At 46.9% G+C, this 22422-nt stretch overlaps 1 protein-coding gene across 1 annotated transcript; it reads left to right on the top strand.

Annotated features, from left to right (window-relative positions):
• The first annotated feature begins 5327 nt into the window (after positions 1-5327).
• On the top strand, positions 5328-20827 carry SHE (Src homology 2 domain containing E). Its single transcript, XM_074318821.2, has 6 exons — positions 5328-6361; positions 8559-8685; positions 15245-15553; positions 16886-17042; positions 17460-17579; positions 18849-20827. Exons 1-6 carry the CDS (start codon positions 5756-5758, stop codon positions 19033-19035), a joined length of 1506 nt encoding a protein of 501 aa, XP_074174922.1. The 5' UTR covers positions 5328-5755; the 3' UTR covers positions 19036-20827.
• The last annotated feature ends 1595 nt before the right edge of the window (positions 20828-22422 follow it).

Here is a 22422-nt window from a genome sequence, read left to right as displayed (position 1 = left end):
TAATCCCCAGACCCTATTAAGAATGCTGGTCACCGGTTCCAATGTGGGGTCTCCATGCCACCAAGCAACGCTGCAAACACTCCCTGGGTGTCCTCCAGTCCAACTCAACTCTGACACTGTGTACTGGGAGACAGCATCCGACTCCATAGGTTAAGGGCTCAGTCCCACCGGATGCCCCCTCCCCCCTTCAGGTGCCAGGCACTTGCAAGCCCAGATTATCTCTCACCTGTGCTTCTGACTGGCTAGCGATTGGAAGTTCCCGAAACCCCCTCCTGGGGAATCACTCAATTTACTAGGGCGGCTCACAGATTTCAGAGAAATATTTTCTTCCTAGATGACTAGTTTATTATGAAAGGATGTAACTCAGGAGCAGCCAGCTAGAAGAGATGCACAGGGCTAGGTGTGCGGGAAGGGCACAGAGCTTCCATGCCCTCTCCAGGGGCGCCACTCTCCCCAAATGTCACGTGTTCACCAACCCGGAAGCTCTCCGAACCCTGTCCTTTGAGTTTTATGGAGGTCGCACTATATAGACATGACTGATTAAATCACTGGGCACTGGCGATTGATTCGATGTCCTGCCTGTCTTCCCTTCCCAGAGATGGGGCAGAAAGAAGCGGGGAGGATGGAAAGAAAGCTCCAACCCTCTAATCCCATGGTTGGGTCCCCTGGCAACCATTCCTTCTTTACTACCTGGGGGCTTCCCAAAAGTCACCTAATTAACATAACAAAAGACACCTTTGTTGTTCTCCTCACTTAGGAAATTCCAAGAGTTTCAGGAGCTCTGTGCCAGGAACCCAAGAAGCCCAACTACAAACCGTGTTTCCCTGAAAATAAGACCTAGCTGGACAATCAGCTCTCATTCATCTTGTGGAGCAAAAATTAAATAAGACCTAGTCTTATTTTACTATAATATAAGACCAGGTCTACAATATAATGTAATAATATAAAATATTCTATAACATAATACCAGCTCTTACATAAGACCTGCTCTTATATTAATTTTTGCTCCAAAAGTCGCATTAGAGCTGATTGCCTGGCTAGGTCTTATTTTCAGGGACACACGGTATTCCTTATTATAATTGTTGATGATAAAGGGGCCACATACTAAACCCGACAAGCTCAGGGGAGGCTGCATGGCAACCACACAGGACGGTCTGAACATAAAAATTCCTAACCAAATCAGGCCATGGCAGGTAGTGATGTCCTAGGCCTGCAGCTTCCTCGACAAAGTTCAATCTTTACCTTAAGTGAGCCTGACTATTGCCTTCTTGCACCTAGGATAACATACTTGTACCTTTGGAATGCCAGAGTCATCTTTTCCAGACCCCTCAGGGCACAGCCACCAGCGCCGGACCACAGAGCCCCTCACTGTTATCTTATCCCGCAAATCCCATCTCCATGTGCTGTAAATGTTACTAACTATCCTGCACCCAACAATGTAAAAATAGTGTCTCTCCCTTTTACTTTTCATCCAATCCCAGAGGTCCCCCCTTTGCTTTCTCCTATCTCCCTAATCTACCGCCCATGGATTCCATGTAACCCCCTTGGTCTCTCTTGATTCTAATGTATAAAATAAGCTGCAAAACTGCCATTTTCGGGAGCATTTTCTCCATCTGTTGAGATTCTTGCTTCCTGGCGATTATCGTCAGTGTAGCTCAATAAACTCTTAAAAATTCTCTACAGGTTTGGATGTTTCTTATGTCAACATAAACACACTACCACACCTGTGAACATGTTAGTTTCGTGGCAAGGGGGAAGTAAGACTGCAGATGGAATTACGGTGGCTAATCAGCTGACCTTAAAATAGAGATTACCTAGGTGGGCCCAATGTAGTAATCACAGGAGTCCTTAGACGTGGAATAGGGAGGCCGAAGAGTCAGAGATGTAACAGCTGAAGATTAACGCAATGCATTATGGGAGGAACTTGACTTCTGTCCCTGGCTTTGAACGCAGCAGAGGAAGGGGCCACCAGCCAGGGAATGAAGGCGGCCTCTAGAGGCTGGAAAAGGCAAGGACACGATTCTCCCCTGGAGCCTTCAGAAGCAGCCAGCCCTGCTGACGCCTGCTTTTAGCCCAGTGAGACGTGTGTCAGACTTCTGACCTACTGAACTGGGGGTTGCATTGTTTAAGCCACAAAACAAGTGGTAATTTGTTACAACAGCAAATAGAAAATACAGGTGACAGGAGCAACTTTAAAACCACCTCCACCCCTGCACGGTGGCCAGCCTGCAGCTCGAATGGGGTTAGAGGGATGTGCCTCTGAGTCCTGCCCAGAGACCTTTTATCTGTCAAGTGGGAATCAAAACGCCCTAGGTCAGGAGGATGAGGTGTGGTTGCGCTTAAAGTACTCGCCCGTGTGAAGAGCTCGATAAATGGTAGCCTTGGGTCTTTTCTTGGATTGCACTGTCCTTTCCCATGACCCTGTGGAGTATTATCTTCCTATTTTATAGATGCGAAGGGCAAAGCTCAAGGACATCAAATGATTTGCTTAAGATTATTAAAAATACTGAGGGACTCGGGTCTGTGATTCCGGAGCCTGGGTTCTTTTCCTACAGATAAGAAGGTTGTCAAAGCAATTTTAAAGTTTTTCTTTCCCCCTTACTTTATGAGAAACATAAATTAAAACATTAAATTTTAAAAGAAAATGGTAACGCTTTCCTCTAAATTCTTCCCAGCTGTGGGAGGAAACAACCACTTTAGCTGCAACTAAATTTAAATAGAACTAAACGCGATTAAGATAATTAAAACACATAAGTATGGATCAATAAAAAGAGGTTTATGGGCAGAATCAGGGCTATGGATGTTAGTTCCAATTTCCTGGTGATCCCCAGAAAAGTCTGCAGGGTCTGGAACCGGGCAAGCACCAACACCTCCCAAGCAAAGGCCCAGCGTGAATCTTTCAAAGATGCCATTACGGGCCTGTCAGATGCTAAACAGCTAATACACATCGTCTCATTCAATCCTCACAGAGATGCTAGGAGCTAGACACTATTACCCATTGTACAGATCAAGTCCTGGAGGCTCAGAAATGATAGCCTGCTAATTTGTCTAAAATCATTTAATCTCCATAAAATCAATTAAATGGAGAAGTCATGAGCTTCTACTCTCTTGCTTGGTCTCGAGAAGTGTCTTATTTGTGTGTTTTCTTTAAAACAAACAAGCAAACAATACAAAAAGAGCTTGTACAACTCAGTAACAAGATAAACCAATTGAACAGTGGGCAAATAACCTGATAAGACATTTTTCCAAAGACATACAAGGGGCCAATAAGCACATGAAAAGATGCTCATTAGGGAAATGCCAATCAACCCCACAGTGACACCACTTCACACCCACTAGGATGGCTATGATCAAAAAGGAAGATAATAGAGAAGTGGGAAACTTCATGTTGCCGGTGGGAAAGCAAAACGACACAGGCACTTTGCAAAACAGTTTGGCAGTTTCTCAACAAGTTCAACAGAGATTTCCGCGTGACCCAGCATTTCCACTCCTGGGTATGTATCTACTTAAGAGAAATTGAAACACATGTCCACACAAAGACTTGCTCAGAAGTGTCACCGCAGCACTGTCTGTAATAGCAAAAAGTGGAAACAACCCAAATGTCCAACAACTCACGTATGAATGGATAATTAAATGTTGGATACCTGTGCAATGGAATATTATTCGGCCATGAAAAAGGAATGGAGTGTTAATAAATGCTACAACATAGATGAATCTCAAAACCATGCTGCCAAGAGAAATAAATCAGATACAAAGGCCACATATTGTATGAATCCACTGACAAGAAAAGTCCAAAACAGACAAATCTGTAGCCACAGAAAGTAGATCAGTAGCTGCCTGGGGCGGGGAGGGGGATCGCTGAGGGGCACAAGGTTTCGTTTTGGGGTAACGGAAAAGTCCTAAATGAGATTGTGGTGGTAGTTGTACTGTAAATGCAGTAAATACCTTTAAATTGTATGCTTAAAACAGGTGAATTTTATGGTGCGTAAATTACAACTCAATATAAGCTTTCTGTTTGGTAAAATATACATTTTCGAGAACGGCTGGTGTAAGCAAGCATTTCTTTTGCCATTCCAGCTCACAAACCACCATTCACACAAATGAAGTGATGGGTGGCTTGTATGTGAGGGTCTAGAACAGGGGTGTCCAAACTGCGGCCCACGGGTCAACTGCGGCCCATGGGCCAACTGCGGTCCGCAATCCATTGTTAATTGGCCCGCAGCAAATTCCAAAACTATATTTAGTTTACTTAAATAAACCAGGTGAGGCAATACTTACTACACCTGGAGTGAGTGGCCCAGCTGTTTGTGTATTTTACCGCATATCGCTCTTGGTAAAAACGTTGAAAAAAGTTTGGACACCTCTGGTCTAGAACTACTGCGTGAGCCTCTGCTGCACGTTTAGTTTAAGCTAAAAAGTTTTGAAATTGCTTCCAAAGGGAGGGGGATGGCAGAGGCATCTTTAAACCTAAGTGCCCCACAGTTCTGCACAAAGAGCTCCCCATCAGTCAGCGTCAGCACCCCAGCGTCAGTCTCTGAGGTCCACTCCCACCCATCGTCCCACCACAAAATCCCGCAAATCCCTGCCGTAAGTAAGCGACCAGCCCCGGCTGTAACCGCGCGCCCTGCCACCCTGGCGTGGAAATGGGGGTGCCGTTTCCACAACTGCCTCCCAACGCCCCGTCCTCGCCACCCCTCGCCCGTAGCCCGGGGCCTGAAACCAACAAGCCGTACCTCTCCTGGGTCAGGTTCGTCCACTCCGCAGCCCCAACGCCGGCCTTCGCGCTTTCTCCCTAAGCGCCCTGCGAGGCGCGGGGCGGGCCGCTTCCCCGCAACCAATCCCCGGGCGGCGGCGGCCCCGGAGGGAGGGAAGAGCGTGGTGCTCGGGGCGCGGGGCGGTGCTCCCGGGAGTGTAACTGCACGAGTGCGGAGCGAGCGAGCGCTGCCTCTGCGTCCACTCTCAGTACGCACTCCACACAAACACCCCCAAAATAGCGTTTGCAGAGATCGTGGATGGAGCGGACCCCGCGCGCCTGGCTCTCTGGGGAGCCATCAGGCCGCTTCCCGGGTGCGAGCGGTGCACGTGGCGCACCCTGGGCACATTTGAAGGCAGCGCTCGGCTTGGTTCAGATGGAAGGCTATTCGTGCAGAAGTGGGGGGCTCTAAGCTCGGGGGCGCGGCCAGCCAGCACGTGCAACTGCTGCCACCTACTCCCGAACGCGCACCCCCAGACCCGCCCCTGCAGAGGCGTCCACTCTGCCACCCCCGGATATGGGCGGGAGGTGGCAGGGCTGGGAGGCGCCACCGCCCAGGGGAGGGGCGCACGGAGGGGGGGGCGGCCCATCGTCCGTCCACCGTCTGTCGCGGCGCCGGGGACACTCCTGCCGCCTCCGCTCCGTGCCCTCTCATCCCTGGGAGTGTGGGCAGGGCTGTCCGGGGGCTTCCGTGGGCCCGGCCTCTCCCACTCCGGGAGGAAAACGCAGGGGAAGCCCCCGGCGCCCGTCGCCTCCGGAGAGTCGCGGAGGTCCCGGGCGGTGCAGGCGCTGAAGACGAGCCCGGGCGGGGCCCCGGTGCGTAGTGCCTGTCGCCGTCCGTGTCCGGAGCGGCGGCCTGTGCCCGCCCGCTCGGCGCCCCGGGCCCCCCGCCCTGGTCCAGAGGGGCCCCACCCTGTCGGGCGTGGGCGACGGCCGGCGGGGGACGCGCGGAGCAGCCGTCGCGGGGTCTCGCCGCGGCCTCCAGCGCCCCAGCCCCGGGGAATGCAGTGGCCCCCGGCCCCTGGCGCCTCTCCGTGTCTGGGCTGGGCCTCCTCGCTCGCCTGCTCCGCGGCCACGACGCTCCTGAGTAGCGCCGGCCGGGCCCCCCTCATGGCGGCCAAGTGGTTCAAGGAGTTTCCCCTGAACCTGAAGACCGTGTCGGAGCGGGCCAAGCCCGGCGGCGGTGGGGGCGGCAAGCTGCGCAAGAACTCGGAGGCGGGCGGCGCGGGGCCCACCCCGGGCAAGGGCCGCAAGAACTCCGCCGCCGAGCTAGGGGGCGGCAGGGCCGGCGTCGGACCCCCCAAGGACAGCCGGCTGTCCCGCGACAGCCTGCAGGGGCTGATTCAGGCCGCCGCGGGCAAGGGCCGCAAGAACTCCCGGACCACCGACGAGGAGCCCCACCGAGGCGCGGCCAAGAGCTCCGGCTGCAGCACCTACATCAACAGGCTCATCAAAGTGGACACTCAGGAGAAGAACGGGAAGGGCAGCTACCCCAGTAGCAGCAGCAGTAGCACCAGTAGCAGCAGCAGCTCGTCCTCGGCGTCCTCTTCCCCTTCCACCCTGGGCCCCGAACTGGACAAGGGCAAGACCACTAAGCAGCAAGACACGGTAAGAATACAGCCTCCCTGGACCACCTCTCCCTGCTGCAGCGGATGCCGGGAAGGAGCGCAGGAAACCTGCTAAGCCCTGGGGTTCCTTATGCCTCCGGGAAGCTGAGGGTGCGTTTCCCCCTCGAACACTTGGTGACTCCTCTAAATGTTCATTCCAAATCATTCGAATTTTTTTTTTTTAATGCTCATTCTAGGGATGGGAACTTTGCAGAAATGTACTGTCGATTGCATTTTGTCAGCAGTTTAGAAGAGTAATTGAGATGTTCCTGCTTTGTTCAGTTGGACCTCCATGTAGATATGGTTTATTTTAATTTCCACACCTAGGGCAGTTATAAAGCTAGGCAGTGTGTAACTGTAGCGCTTGAGCAGAAAGAATGGTAATCTCTAAACTGTCTTAAGTATGGATTTCAAAGCTTCAAGGAAGGGGTTGGTCAGCCCCCTGCTCTGCTAGTTTGGAAGCTCCATCCTTTGCAGTTCCCCCTATAAAGGGTTTCTCAGAGCTTCACTAGCACCCCAAGGTTACAGCACGTGACCATGTGTTGTGCAGCCGCCATTGCATTAGGGGCACAGAACAGGACAAGGAAATGCCCTCAGGAAAACTGCAGATCTGGAGAGCAGAGCTGCTGCTCGCACACCCGAGGTTTTCTGGGTGCTGTCCAATGAGGCAGTCAGGAAAAGGTGTGTGAGATGCGAAGAGACTCACTCCATTCTTAAAGAGATGAGTTGGCTGTTCGTTCTAAATCCGCTCTTCTGTGCTAAAAGGGGAGAGGTGAGTTTAAACAGAGCTTTCAGACTCCAGCCCAAGCAGTCACTTCCTGTCCTGGGAACTTTAATTTTCTCTTGCCCTGCTGCAAACATGCTGTCCGTCTGGATCAAGTCAGAAGCCACTAGTGCAGACCATGTGTGTCTGCACTGGGCATTTCTGCTCATTCCTCCATTCATTTCTTCCAGACATTTACAGCATGCCTAGCCTGTGCCAGGCACTGGGGGGGGAGTCATGGAATGACGGCTGAGGACCCAGTCCGTCCAGATATTAGTCAGTAATCTACCTGACCGACTAGATCGAAAGCACCTTGTAGTTGGGGGCTGTGCACCGCATTTCCTCACTGTACGCTGGGAATGCAGTACACAGGGTGGGCAGCCAGGAGAATGGAGTCGAGGAGTGAGTGGTAATCCCAGCCCCGGGCAGTGGTTGCCTGGTTATTTTCGCGGTCATCACTTCTGGACGTCTGAGTTTCTTAGGCCATCTCCTCCCAGGTGGAGGGCTCTCATCTAGGCTGCCCCCTCGTCCTGGCTCCTCCCTGTTTATTTAAATTCTTCTTGCCAGCTCCAGTGGTCCTGCTCCATGAGCTTTCTGGAGAATGTAATCAGAGATTGTGGACCAGGGCCTGGGGCTTCCTCCAGAGAAGGGTGCCTTGACCCCCAACATTGCCACCCGGCTGCTACAGAACAGAACTACTACACACACGCCATCGTCCAGGCCCCCTTGTATTTGGGGAAGGATTGTTGCTTTCTGACACAAATACTGATCAAAACTCTGTCTGAATGTAGCCCATGAGAATCAGAGAATCAGTCCACCTGTGAATTATTGAACGTGGAACTCCCACAACACTGTCTAGTTTTGACCTATTTCTTAGGCTTCTTCTTATGAGGACTTTCTCTTTAGAGCTGTTACAAATTCCTTGGGGACAAGAAGCAGGTTTTATTTTGGTCTTATTTTGACTCCCTAGCCAGTGCTGGTGGACGTGCAGTGGTCGCTGGGTGACTGACTGACGTTCCATGAGTATATTGCTCAGCTGGGTGGCATTTAAAAGACCAAAGTCATGGGGAAGGTGGTAGACCAGAGTTCATCTTTTTTATGCTGTAAAGCTATAGACATCCCCCACCCCCCACCTCCCACCCCTGCCACCCTTTAACCCAGCAAATGCTTTATTGCTTAGGGAGAGAAAAAGAGGTGAAAATAACCCTGGGGATCAGCAGAGTTTAAATGAATGGCTGACAATCAATTATACTACAAAAAAAACAGTTATGTGTGCAGCTGGGTGACTAACAAGCTCAAGTTCAAAAGGTGTCCAGAACTGATTGGAGATTTTGACCTCTTCTCAGATCAGCAGGTTGTCAGTAGCCATTTTGATACCGCTGCCCTTCTGGTGTGTGACTATTCTCAGCAACTCTCCCCTCTGGTTCTTTCGCAGGTCATCATTTTAGAAGACTACGCTGACCCGTATGATGCCAAAAGGACAAAAGGTCAAAGGGACGCAGAGAGAGTAGGAGAGAATGACGGTTACATGGAACCCTACGATGCACAGCAAATGATAACAGGTTTGTAACCAGGAGCTGCTTAGTAGGGGCTGAAATCTCACACTCACTGGGAATGTGTAAAATAGTAACTGCTGTATATTTGGGGACAAGGGGCGAAACAGTTGAACCAGATCCTGCTGACCGGTAGGACCAGAATTGAACCCCAAAACTAAGGTCAGATATCTAGTGAGCTTCCTTTATGGTTTGTATCCTTCAGTTTTAGAATTTGCAGGGATCTTGAAAGCTTTTCTAAGTCTATGTAAACTGACACTTGTGAGTTTGCAGAGCCGCTCAGACTGTGATCTTTAGTTTTAAGATGTTTATATACATTTCCTGGCTACTTTCAAAGCTTTGACATTCATAACGGGAGTCATAAATCATTACCGAGGACGATTAAATACTTAAAAGGATCTTAAATTGTTAAGAGATGCAAACATGACGTGGTCCTCTGTCTTATACTCGAACATTGATTTCTCAACAAGCTCTACAATGTTGGAACAAAAACATTGATTCCTAAGAAATGATTCCTAAATACTGGCATAGGCCATGCCACTCAAGGCCAACCTCCTAAAACCAAAGCCGACAATCTTTCAAGTCAAAGCAATTCTGACTTGTGACCCAGGCAATCGTTTATGGTATACAACTTTTTCCTTTCCTTCCCTAATTCTCTTAAGCTGGTGTAAACGACGCTTAAACATAATACATTTACTAATTATTTAGCTTTGTGGATTTTAGAACCAATTATTCATTCTCCTCATTTTCCTTAAGCATTCTTTAATCCGTAACAAGAAATGCAGTTTCTGCATGCCGGCTGGAGGGAGTCTGGTTGGAGTGCCATGGGTTTCATGCCTGGGAAATAATCAGTCACATATCAAAGACTGTCTCTTCTGTTTCAAAACTGATTGAAAAGCTGTCAAGCCCAGGCTCCGTGAGCATAGTCTCAGAAGACTTGAGCAGAAGGGTAATCACCCTAGAAGGATCGAGACAGGCTTCAGGAAGAAAACGCGCTGTCACAGGAAGCGCTGCTCTGTTCCCTGCTCTCTGCTTGCAGAGATAAGGCTCAGGCTTGGGGAGGGTGTACCCTGGCCAGGCTGTGACCCTGAAGGTCACTGGACTGTGACCTCGAACGAAATCTGTGAATGAAGGGAAGTGAAAATGAACTTAGTCAGAATTTTAAAAAATATCAGAGGCTTGAAAGGAAAAGAGGGGGAAAGATTTACTTCTCCATAAAATTGAGGAAAAAGGATATTCTAAACGAAATAATGCTTCATTTTGATTCACCTTTCTGTGACCTTGGGTTTTTATTCCTCTCTTTCTCTTTAACTGGAATTAGTAGTGATAATAGAGAAAGTGCTGTGCTTTTTAAAAATGATTTTTTTTCCATATAATCCCCACCAAATTCTGTAAGCTAGGGGACTGCGATGCTATGCCCTTGTTACAAGGTCAAAAAGAATCTGACTTGCCTATGATGCTCACAGAACTTGTTAAGACAGAGCAGAAAGAGAAACCAGACTGCCCCACTCCAGATGCGGTGGTCTGCTTCCTATACCCAGCTGTCTCAGGACACATTAAATGATGTGTGCAAAAGCACTTTGAATTTCACACACAATAAGGCACTTTGCCACGGAGACTCACAAAGGGTATAGTGAAAAGTCAAAATTGTCCAACATGAAATAAAGGCAATAGTAATAACTAGCATTTAATATTCAAGCACTTATTAAGTTTCAAGCTCCGTTTTGTACAGTTTACATAAATAAATTCATTTAGAAACATAAAAGTCAGTGCATTCAATTGGATTTACATTTTAAAATTACTCTTTTTTCAATTACCAGCTTTTTTCTTTGCTCTTTTAAAAAATATTGGTGAATTTTAAAGTTTCTCCACTTAAAATATATATCAAAAAGCACCTTCTCAATCAATGTGGAGAATATACCTCTTAGTCTACCCGTACATTACACAGCTGGACAGAATAACAGGAAGTGAGTTTATCGGAAACTGGAAATAAAAGATTTGCTGCTGGGTTTTTTTTTGGTGTGTTTTTTTTAAGCCTTTTTACTTTTTTTCAGTTTGCTTCTTGTGTGATTTGTTGTCAGGTCCAAGTTCAGAAATGTCCCATATTTCTTGAGAAACATTAGGGATTTCTTTTTAGTTGGTTTCAGCATTTCTGCAGGAGAAGGAGATGGTACTAACGAATGATTTAACTGTGGAACACGCAGCCTCTGTCCTGCGTTTTTAATGCCTGTGAAGTGGGAACAGTATGCCTGATTTTAACACTATCTTGGGTGTATAGAACACTGTTCATGATGTTATAACATCCAACAGATATTTCTTGACTACATATGTATCAGGCCCTGTGCTGGGCTCTGGGCATACAGGGAACAAGACCCACATGACCTTATGGACCTCACAGCCCAGGGGCTAACAGACCTACCACCAATACAGAAGAAAGTATGTCATTGACACGTGTGGTAAGTGCCATGAAGTAGAGAATAAGAATCACAGTCTGCCTCGGAACAGGAAGAAACAGATTCAGAGGCATTGAGTACTTTCCTGTGGCCACAAAACTGGGACCCAAGCTCCCTGGGTCCCTCCTAGAACTTTGCTCTTTTAAGAGCTAAGAATTTATACATTTATGAATACGTTCTCTCTTAGATTTAGTCAAAGGATTGTTCATTAAAAGATATGACTTTGAATGCACAGCAATAGATAACATAAAGCTCTTTGTTGCCCTGCTAAACTCGCGGGAACATTACTGCTAAATCGTGGGCAGAAATATTCTGTATAATTTAGCATGATGGGTTTTCGCCACCAAATTAAAACTGAGGCATTGAAAGCAGCCTTAGAACGAAGCTGCCTAACACAGCCCTCATTCAGCATGAGAATTCCTCCCGCAGCTGGTATCACGCAAGTTGGGCACATGACGACATCCTACAGCCCTGAGAAGCCAGTGTTAGAAGTCTCTGTGTTACAGTTGAGGACACCCAGGTTCACAAAGATGCAGTTATTTGTCCCAGTTACGCAGCTTCCGAGTGGAGACACGAGGTCACTCCGCATGAGGGACTGGGCTCCGGTTGCGACGGTTTCAAAATTTTTTATTGTTGCCTCCAAATGGTTTTGATGGTTTGTTTAAATAGTGAAATCTAAAGGAGAGTCTCATCGTTCAGGTCTCTTATTTTAAAAGTTTGCCATTATGGAAAAAATAGATATAAGTAGAAGACTGTTTTGGATTTATCAGACCTCCCTTGTTAAGCTTAAATTTCAGGACTTCTGTATCTGCTTTTGTTCAGAAAAGTGAAAGTAATTGTAAATCAAAAGCTTGAGCACTGATAAGAGATGTGAGTGAAAAAGTTACCTAACAGCCGTTTCTCTGATTCTAAGAGGAGCATAGAGCTGTCCGAGGCTCTAAGTGTAGAGTTTTGAAAACATAAAATAAATTAGGGGGAAATTGGCATTATAGAAATTATAATGAACATTTTATTTGGGGTGTAAAGTAAGGAATGATACAGACACCTCCGGAGTCAGTATAAAATGGCTCCTCCACTGACTGCTACGTGGCCTCAGTTTATTCACCTGTGATAATGGGGTGACAAGTCTCTCACCCCATCATAAGGCTTCTCTGAGATACTGGGTCTAACACGCCACCCCACCCCCCCCACCCCCCGCCCCAATGAATAGAGCCATCATTTAGACACTCCAAGAGAGAACTCCCTCTTCAAAGAGAATGCTGAACAATTCTGGAGGAATATCAATTGCTAAGTACAAAAATTTACTATAATAAAAGGAAGTCTTAGTCTCCTCCTATGTGTTTAAATGTAAATGGCATAATTATGTGCATTCAGAGTTGGGAATGGGGAAGGGAAAATTTTGAGCCCATGTTACATTCCACGCCCCCCGGCTGTGCGTTAGCTGGTGCAGGTCAGGCCTCGCTTTCTGCAGATGGCTGTTTATCTGCAGCCCGCTGGCCGCATTCTGTCGTCTGCCGGGTAAATGGCCTCTATCGGCAGAGCCAGGGTGTAGTTTCCTCTTGCCATTTCCTCCTTCTCAGGCTCGTTTCCTCTCGGAGCCAGCCCTGCACGTCAGGGGCTAATCTCCCTGCAGGAAGGGTCGCCTCGCAGCCCCACGATTGTTTCTGTTTCTATGGTGCCTCAGGTTGAGGGCAGCCAGGTGTTGGAACGGACTGGAAGGTGACTCCCCTTGAAGGGGCGAAGGGGCCCATGTACATTCAGCCCCTTTTGTTCCCCCTCATTAAACGTTATTTTAAAAGATGCTAATGCTTTTGCAGGTTTCACCCAATCCCAGGACCACCCCAGGAAGGAACATTCTATGTTGTGTGCTTTCCAGTGTTTGTCCCCGAATTCTAAGTGTGCATACTGCCCAAAGTCAAGGAATGCAAGAACCTCATCTGAAAAGGAAAAATTCAGACACGTGTAATCAGAACTCAAGGTTCTAATCACTGTCCATCGTTTTAACACAAACTTACTGAACTTTCCTTGTGAGCAGGACTCCTTCTGTCTTAAGGTTGGAATAGAGTCTTTTTCTGTTTAGTTCAACAGGGACAGAATTGAGGCGAGGTTTCCCTCTGTGCCAGGCTAAACGGAGGGTCAGCGTAGGCTCCGATCAGAAACTTGAAACTTCTAAATTCATCCTTTGAATTCCTTTGTGTTTTCTCTTTCCTTTTTCTGAGTGCTATAGAAAAGTTCTTTTTTAAAAAGCTCCAGCCTTATCTTAATGGAACCAAGAGCAGAGTATGTTTTGGTTTCTTATTTTCCATAACTCCGTCTAGAATCAGCAGTGAAGAAAAAAAACTGTTGCATTGAAAGTCAGGAGGCTTGGACCAGAGGTGCAGGAGACCTGAGGCAACCCCAGGCACCTTTCCTGGCCTGGGGCCGGGACAGTTCTTCTAGCTACCCTTCTGATGTGGACGCTTTAGATACCCTTCAGATACGCGAGAACACTTCTCCTTGGCATTGCGCTAGCAATGAGAAGATGAGCTTTGGAGAGCAGGAGGCACTGAGAGGGGGACATGGGGACCCAGGAGGTGTGGAGATGCTGTTCAGGCTTCGCTTCTCGTTAGAATCACCTGGGGGAGCTTTTTCAACTCTCACCCCCAGGCGGGACCCCAGCCCAGTTCAGTCAGGGCCTCTAGTGAGAGGACACCATGTCCGTGGCTGAGATGAGATGGGATGTTTGTGTTTGAAAAGGTCCTCTTTGACTGTGACAGGTGGACAGGTTGAAGGCTTCCTGATGGGCATTTAAAAGAACCACGTGATGCTTCCATTGGTCCATATCGGCAGCTCTGGTTGTCCAGACTCTACCAGCCAAGGCCTCTGGGCCCCAAGCTGGTCGGGTCAGTCCCTAGACACTGCTGGTTCCTTCCCACTGTGGCTGGCTGGCTGGTTGGCTGTGGTTGGTTGATTTGCATCAAGTATTTTGCATCCATTTCTAGGCCTCAATCCAGACCATACTTTTCTGGCTTATTCCATCCTGTACGCAGTGATGGAGTTATCTTCCAGTGAAACACAAATGTAACGGTCCTTACCTGTTTGAAAACAAGTATAATCATTCTCCATTCCATATGGAACCATGGAAACCTTCTCCTGTTGCTTTTTGAACTTCTGCATTTTGGTGCCTGACCTACTATTCCAGCTTCTCCCACCACCTCTCTCCTCTCCTGGCCTCTGTCCTATGAACTTAGCCCTCAACTCCCCCTTCTGGGAACAAGCCCTTTATGGTTCCCACCTTCGTATCTTCATTCATGCAGCTTCCTCCACTGGAAATAACCTTCTCTATCAAAGTCAATTCATCCTCATTTCTCTTCCACTTGGAGTCAATCCAAGGGTAGCGGTTAAGGGTATGGCTTCTGGAGCCCGACTTCCTGCTTTGGAATCCAGGCTTTGCCACTTACTGCTTTGGGCAATTTCCTTAAACTCTTCATGCTTCGGTCTCTTCTGTAATATCAGGGAAACAATAGTACCCATCCACAGGGTGGTTATAAAAATTAGAGTGCACTTAGAATGGTGCTTAATGCATAGTACACCGAAGATAAATGTTAACTGCTATTACTGTTGCTTTTCCACATAACACGTTACGTGTTATTTGTGCATGTCTGGCTTCCCCCACTACGTTAAAACCCCCTAAAAGACAAGAACGCTGTCTAATGTACATAAATACCTCCCTGCAGTGTGTGTGGCCCACTGCTTTGAATTTAGTAAACTCTCCCTTGATTTTTATTAAAATACTTTGATCTCCGCCTCCTAACAACATTAAAAACTGCAGGGCATCACACTCAGCGCGACTGGGGGCCAGCTCTGTGGAACAGGTTGCCCCAGGCCACTTCTCTTGTCACAAGCTGCAGGGGCTCTCAGCGGCGCACTTGTCTTCAGATGTGACGCTTGGTCCATGACTTGGTCCCATTATCTGGCTCAGGTGATTGGAGGGGAGAGGTTGTAGGCGCCTTCCAGCAGCTGGGAAGTCACCAGCCCTGTAAGGAACGGACAGTGCGAGGGGAAGAGGTCACTGGGTCAGGTCCCGTGCTTCCATGGCACCTTTCAAGGTATTGAGTGTGGTGCATGTTTTTCAGAAATTAGACGCCGAGGCTCCAAGGATCCCCTGGTGAAAGCCCTTCAGCTGCTCGACAGCCCCTGCGAGCCCGGGGACACCGGCGCGAAGTCGGAGGCGCCGGCCAAGAGACGGGGTTCCAAGGACCTCCTGGGGAAGCCGCCGCAGCTGTACGACACGCCCTACGAGCCGGCCGCCGACGCGGGCCCCGAGCGGAAGGCGCGGCCGGCGGATGCCCACAGCCGGCTGCCCGCGGACGACGAGCGGCCTGCGGCCGAGTACGAGCAGCCGTGGGAGTGGAAGAAGGAGCAGATCGTGCGGGTGCTGTCAGGTGAGGGGCGGCGTCGGGGGAGGGGCGGGGAAGGGGGCGCCCCCCCCCCCCCCCCGCGCCCCCGCCTTTCAGCCAACGCCACCTTCTTTCTGTCCCTCAGCTGCAAGTCTCTTCCCAAGGAATTTTATGGGGGAACAAAAATTGGGCCTGGCTGGAAGACCCTGACTAAAGAAGAGCCCTTACTGTCGCATTTCTCTTTAATCCTTCTGGGCATCTTTCTTTTCCTTTCTCTTCGCAGTGCCCAACTGTTTTGGAAATGCCTTAAATGACTATTGAAAACCCTTGTCTGACGCCATCTAATTGGGAGCAGTTTTTCCAACTCTTATTTGCTGCCCCTCCCCCCCTCCCCCCCTCCCCCCGCCGCCCCCAAACCCCTTAAAACCCCTATAATTACATGGCAGCACTGGCTTAAGTGGATTACAGGTGAGGGTATTTGGAAAGCTGGATGAAGCCAGCTTTCCTTTTTTTTTTTAGGTCAAAAATAGGAATCAGTTCTTCCAGTGTGAGTTTTTAAAATAACTCAAGAGGAAGCTGATACGTAAGTTGTCAATAGGTATTAAAGGTAATTCTCCTGTTTATCCCAGGACATAGTTTTTCTACTTGGCTGACCACATAATTTCTTTGGCCTTTGATTTAAAAAAATAGGGATGCCTTTTTCCTCTAACAGCAAAACCATGAGAGAAGGTCATATTTTCAGTAGCAAACCTTCCGGTCAGTTTTAGTTTTCGTTTATTCTTGTTTCTCACAAATCTCCATGGGGCACCTGTGTTGTGCTAGGCACTGCTCATTTTCTCTCTCTTCTCTCCAACCTGGATATCTTAGCATCTTTCCAGTAGTTTCTATCCAGTAGTGTCTTTGTGTTTTGGAGTTGATTTTTCTGTTTGTTTCATTATTTCATGGTAAAAACTGTTCATTTGGTTTCATAGAATGAGGCACGCTCTTGCAAGGAATTACCACCCGTAACTGTGTTTAGTCTTTTAATCTAAATATACTACAACTAAGGTTTGTTATTTTGTTTTTAAAGTACATGCTGAACTATATTCAGGTGGTTTCCTCTCGTTCTCTAAAAGTGTTTTACACTGATAACTAGAAAAAGTAGCCATCGGTGGATGCTCGCAGTGTGGCCAGGTAGCAAAGACAGCAGCTCAGCTGTCCCAGGGTTTTTTGGTGGTGGTTTTTTTTTTTCCCCCCAGCATGTTTGCAGGGTATGTTAGCTCTTGTTAGAGGGAGGGAAAAGGCTTTCCTAAGCTGACGCAGACCAGGAGGTTTTTTCTTGGAAGTTTACATGGGTTCTTCAAGGACCTCAGCTGTTAACTAGAACATTCCTTCCAGTTCAGTTCGAAGGCTCCGAACGACCTTCCACAAAGGAGGAGACAGCGAGGCAGCATCACCGACAGAAGAGCTGGACCCAGAAGATCCTGAAGCCAGCCCTCTCTGACCACAGCGAGGGGGAGAGAGTGGACCCAGCCCTGCCACTGGAGAAGCAGCCGTGAGTCAGGGCACAGCCGCATAACAAACAGTAGCTGGGAGCTCATTGGTGGCCTGGGTGTGGGCGGAGCACAGCGGCCCATTTTACTTGCTTATTACTTGTCTGGGCGGGGCTTACTGAGGAAAACCCGCTTTCAAAGCCAAGTGCCTTTGTGCACTGCATCCCCAGAACCTGGTGTTTAATCTCCTCCTGTCTAGAGTGAAAACCTTTAAAATGACACTAGCCCTGTTAGCTTCCTTTTGTATGAATAGGTTTTGTGACCCAGGAGTACCCAAATCTGCATTTTGTCTGTCCTGACAGTGAAGCAGGGTCTAGTTGGGGCTGCGGAGCTTCCAGCAGAAGTGCATTTTAAATAACGCCTTATGGAATGATTTCTCTTTTGACGCTCGTGCCATCTCCCGTCTCCCCATTTTTCAGTTGGTATCATGGTGCCATCACCCGGGCTGAGGCTGAGAGTCGACTGCAACCCTGCAAAGAAGCTGGTTACCTGGTTCGAAATAGCGAGTCAGGGACCAGTAGGTACTCCATTGCACTAAAGTGAGTCTGGAAGCCTCATGGGCTCCCCCGTCTGGGTACAGGAGGGGGGTGCGCTGTGACAGTCTTCTTTCGTGGGGAGATGCATAATCCAAAAAAAAGATACCACTTGCAGGTGGTCCACAGGGGCGTGTATTGCCAGAAAATAAGCTGCATTTGCTTGGACAACAGACTATGAAATGCTCTGACTAGAATGCAAAATTGGTATTGGGTAAATACCACTCATTGTCAGTGTACATTAGTCCATTTCTACCTTACATTACCTGGTCTAAAGTAGGTCCTCTGACCAGAGGAATAATTCCTGATAAAAAGGATAATTTCTAACAGGCCAGGTCAGTCGTTCTTCTTTAACTCCCTAGTGTTTGGAGATGTAAATACAGCAAACCCCTTGGTTGTCCAAATGCCAACTGCAATTTTGATAACCTGTTTCTTCTGGTGAAGAAGGAATCGCTGACTTGCTGTTACTCCCCCAGTCTGCACACAGAACATTCGTTTTTTGCCTGGTCGGTCTGGTGGAGCTTGGATCATGGAAATTCTCGGTGCTCCACGAGCTCAGTGGTGCTATATTGGAGGGTCATTGTCAAGGGCCCTAACAGCATTTCCTTCCTGAGGAAGCTGAGCCCCTGCAGCTGAAACAATCAGACTGTGGGGGAAAGAGGTTGGGGCGGGAGGGTGTTTGAGCAGCACAGCTCAGAAAACGGGATAGGCCACCAGATACACAATACCAGGAATAGCTCTGCTCTGTTCCTGAAACTGGGGCTCATGGATTAGATCTTGGAGCCTTTGGTGCCAGCTGTCATTACATATGACCAGGAACAGTCTTTCCAGATTGAGGTGGGATGGGAAACAGGTTGTTACTATTATTATTATTATTATTAACGTATTCTTTGGGGAAGAAAGAAAGAGGAAGCCTTACACTTATCCTTTCAGCCATGACACAGATGGTGAGTTTCAGTCTCACCTTGGTGTCATACTTGGGCGTCAGCAAGTTTGGCAATTTGGGGGCCAGGAAGGACTGGGGTTTGTTTTTTGTTTTGTTTGTCCGGTACCTGATAACGTGTGTGTATCAAGGGTGACACACATTGAGCCGAGGGCTGCGAGGCTCCCAAGAGCTCCACTGGAGTGTTGAATGCATGTGTGTTTGTATATAACGGTTCCAGGAACGGATGAGGACCTGCCCTCCTCTGAATCCTACTGGGGTTGCTTTCCGGGGGGCGGAGGATCCCCTGCGCGCGCCTTCATGTCTCCGTTTTGATTTCTGTTTTGTTCTAGGACTAGTCAAGGATGCGTCCATATTATAGTGGCTCAGACCAAGGACAACAAGTACACACTGAACCAGATGAGTGCGGTGTTTGACAGCATCCCGGAAGTGGTGCACTATTACTCCAATGAGAAGCTGCCTTTCAAGGGGGCGGAACACATGACCTTACTCTACCCCGTGCATAGCAAGCTGCACTAAGGGTCAGCCACCAAAAGCCCAGCCAGGCCTCTCACATCTCAGAGGGCGTCCATACCCAGCAAGCATCTCAGGGGACAAGGCTGGACGGCACCATCATCATTGGTAGGAAGTGGGGGTCTTTCACTGAGAACTCAGAAAGTCTTTGGCCTGGAATCCATTCCATGACACTTGGTTACTGACCTGTCCCTTTTCTCCTTATTAAGTAGTTCTCCATAAAAAAGTCATAATTTACCAATTGCCTCCACTCTCTGGAGTAGAATGTTCCCAGTAGGGTGTGACCCTCGGGAAAGGTAAGTCAGGAGTCCAGGAATATTAAAAGTTTTCCAGAAATGTGCTAGTTCTTAGCTGGAATGTCTGGTCTCCAAACAAACCAACAAACAGGCTCTTGGCTTTTACATAAGACAGCAGAAAAAGATTGTGTGGACCAGAAAAGCATGTAATGTCGGACCCTTTCTTGGGCAGAAGGAAAGTAAGTGAATAGTGGGCTCCTCAGAGAAAGCTTTCTCGAGTGTCCTGGTTCAGCTCTAGAATTCATGGAAATTCACAACTTGAGGGTCTGGCAAAGGATGATTCTTGCTGGTCACCCTTCTAAGAAAGTTTGTGTTTTCTCCATCTCTGTAGACTTTTGCAACATTTCAGCACATCAGTGATATCAGCGTACATAAGAAGGTTTAAGAATCACCACTATAATTAAACACTGGCATCATTATTATAATTCTGCGTCATAGCATAAAACACAACAAAGATTTCATTTCTGATTTTTAAAAAATCTGAAAATTCACAAGGCTCAACAACTGTTTTCTTATTGGATAATTATACAGAACTTCTGCTACCTTTTGTTTCGTCTTTGTGGAACTGCTTTTAATTTTTGTCCCTAAAATTCAATTTGCTTTGTATTTTTAGAGTAAATTAAAAAATATATATATCACTCTAGGATCTGATTGTATGAACTGGGTCTCTAAAGCCTGCTGTCTCCCGTGCTATATATACAAAGACCGGTTCACACTGTATAAAAATATTTTAAAAGACCGGTTTTCTCCAACTACTACTGCTTAAGATAGGAAATGAATTTTCATAGTATTGTTACCTTTATGATTTATCACGAACTTTGTTGTCAGTTTACTTACTGTGAAAAAAAACCACGAGAAAGGCCTACTGTGAGAAGACGCCTGTGGTGAGCACGTGTTTCTGTATCCTAGGGTTTGGAATTTGGTTCTCAAAACTGGTCCAGATGCAAATATGCTGACTGTCACCAATGAAAAGTTCACTTCTGCAGCTTCTTTGAAATAACAAAAAGTGTTGATTTGGTTATTTGGGGGGAAAGCGTATCTTTCTAGTTATTAGTCACCATTTTACTATTATGATTTAGAGGCTAGAAAATATTTGCTTCATTATTCAGTTAAGATTACAGCCCAAGAGTTGTTTGATCTTTGATTTAAAAAAATTTGAGAGGAACTTTTTTCCACTGGATCCCGATGATTTTATGAATAAAGAGTGTTCTGTTCCTTAAGTGCTGATAGGACTTTGTTTTTCTGATAGGATTTTCTAAATGTGTATTGGTTCATGTACTATAGCTTGAGTACAAGTTTTTTTATTTTTTTTTATTTTTAGCATCCATAGTTCCAGTTCCATTCTACAAATATTTATTATCTTGCATATACAAATAATTCAGTTAAACTTATTTTTAGTTCAATATTCTAGAAATGAAACCTTATGTTTTACTTAAACGTATTCCACAAAGGAAATACAGCAGTTATCCCTGTTTTAATAAATACTAAAAAGCTTTGCAAAATTTTTCTTTGTGTACTAAATGATTTTTGGCCCATACCCAGCAACTGTGATGAATGTATAATGAAATAACATTTTGAAAGCAGACTTGATACATTAAGTATTTATTGAGCTTCTAGCAAATGCTCACTATTGTGCTTTTTCTAGACTGTTTTTCTGTGACAGTCATGCTGTTTTCTTTGTATAATTGGAAGTGGAGATGTGCAGTTTATTTATAGTCTAGTTCCTTTGCAATTGTACAGGAGGTTATAATAAGAAATAGAGTAAATGAGTAGAAGGAAGGTTAAACTGCTGTTTTCTTCTTCAGGTTGTGGCACAAGGTGACAAAAGCCAGGAAATTCACAGCTGGGTTGTGGCACAAAGAACCATATGTTCTGAAAACAATTAGGGCTAGTGGCGTTCCCCAGTGGCTCCCTTGGTAGCTGGTCTGAAGCCCTCTGACAGGTCTCCTCCCTCAGCTCCGAGTCACTTTGTTTTGAGACAAGTATTTTCCCCTAGTTCTCACTCTTGTGCATTAATTCTGTCTCCCAGACTACTTTCTGATTCTTTCTGGAGCGAATAATGTCTTCTGGCAAATCTGTGCTCGCTTGAATTTTGCATCCGTCGAGCCTCCCATTCGTTTCTCTCTATCACACCCTTTTAAAAACTGCTCCGCTGCAGGTTACTGGGTGAGTTTATTTAGTTGGTTTATTTCAGGCCGTAAGAACAAAGGGTAAAGGGACTTTGGTGTTTACTTTGCTACTGTAGCTATTTCCATCAGGATGGATCCCAGCCTTTGGAGTTGTGTGTACTTAAATAAGTAGGACTAAAATAATGGAGAAATGTTAATAGCTGTACCAAAGGTAAATATTGATACACCTCCTCTCTGCTGGGGACAGACGTGTCCTTTCAAGTTATCCAAAGTACTTTCTTAAGAGGCATTTGTAATAAAAAGCCTTTATTCCTATTGTTTAAAGTCTCCGTACTTGGCTAAATTGTTACTTCGTTTATTGGCCTCTGCCACAGAACAGGGACCTGAGTAGATGACGCTTTCTGACACAGATGGGAAAATAGTTCTAATCAGTTGCTTTTGAAATTAGGGTAGCCTTTCTATTCTGTTAACATGTCCTTTTAGTCAAAGGGTAATGCCTCATTTTCCCTTCTGTCCAGTGGGGGGAACCAAGATGTCGAGATATCATTTACTTTTTCCTCTGCGTCCTTCTAATACTCAGAATTTCCTTAATATTTTCTTCATAGAGGTCGCTCATTCATTAGTTGTCTCTCTTATTTTCCATAACCAGCAGTATTTGGGCCTTATGATCTCTTTAGAATTACTCTTCTTTATTGTCATCTCCAGTTTTTGTACCCCATTAACTTGGACTTGGAGAAGCTTGGCCTGCAGGGGACCTCAAGGAATCCACCTTAGTTTGTGGGCCTGTAGAAAGATAGCGATGGAGTGTTACTGCCATCTAACGGAAAGAGAGCAAACTGCAGTGGGAAAACGCACACATTCAAGGGAGGGTTTTCTAGAGCATTTCTGATACAGAGCGTCAAAAATGATGACACGGGCAGCAGCCGGATGGCTCAGTTGGTTAGGGCGCTCTCAGTTGGTTGTTGTTC

The sequence above is a fragment of the Rhinolophus sinicus genome, chromosome 7 (assembly GCF_057876585.1).
Source record: "Rhinolophus sinicus isolate RSI-liver-muscle chromosome 7, RSI-T2T, whole genome shotgun sequence".
NCBI classification, from domain to species: Eukaryota; Metazoa; Chordata; class Mammalia; order Chiroptera; family Rhinolophidae; genus Rhinolophus; species Rhinolophus sinicus.
This window is presented reverse-complemented; position numbering and strand designations above follow the sequence as displayed.

Coding starts and splice junctions, on each gene's coding strand:
- SHE (XM_074318821.2), top strand. CDS start 5,756: ATGCAGTGGCCCCCGGCCCCTGGCGCCTCTCCGTGTCTGGGCTGGGCC. Junction 15,554..16,885: donor GATCGTGCGGGTGCTGTCAG/GTGAGGGGCGGC, acceptor CATTCCTTCCAG/TTCAGTTCGAAGGCTCCGAA. Junction 17,043..17,459: donor CTGCCACTGGAGAAGCAGCC/GTGAGTCAGGGC, acceptor CCCATTTTTCAG/TTGGTATCATGGTGCCATCA.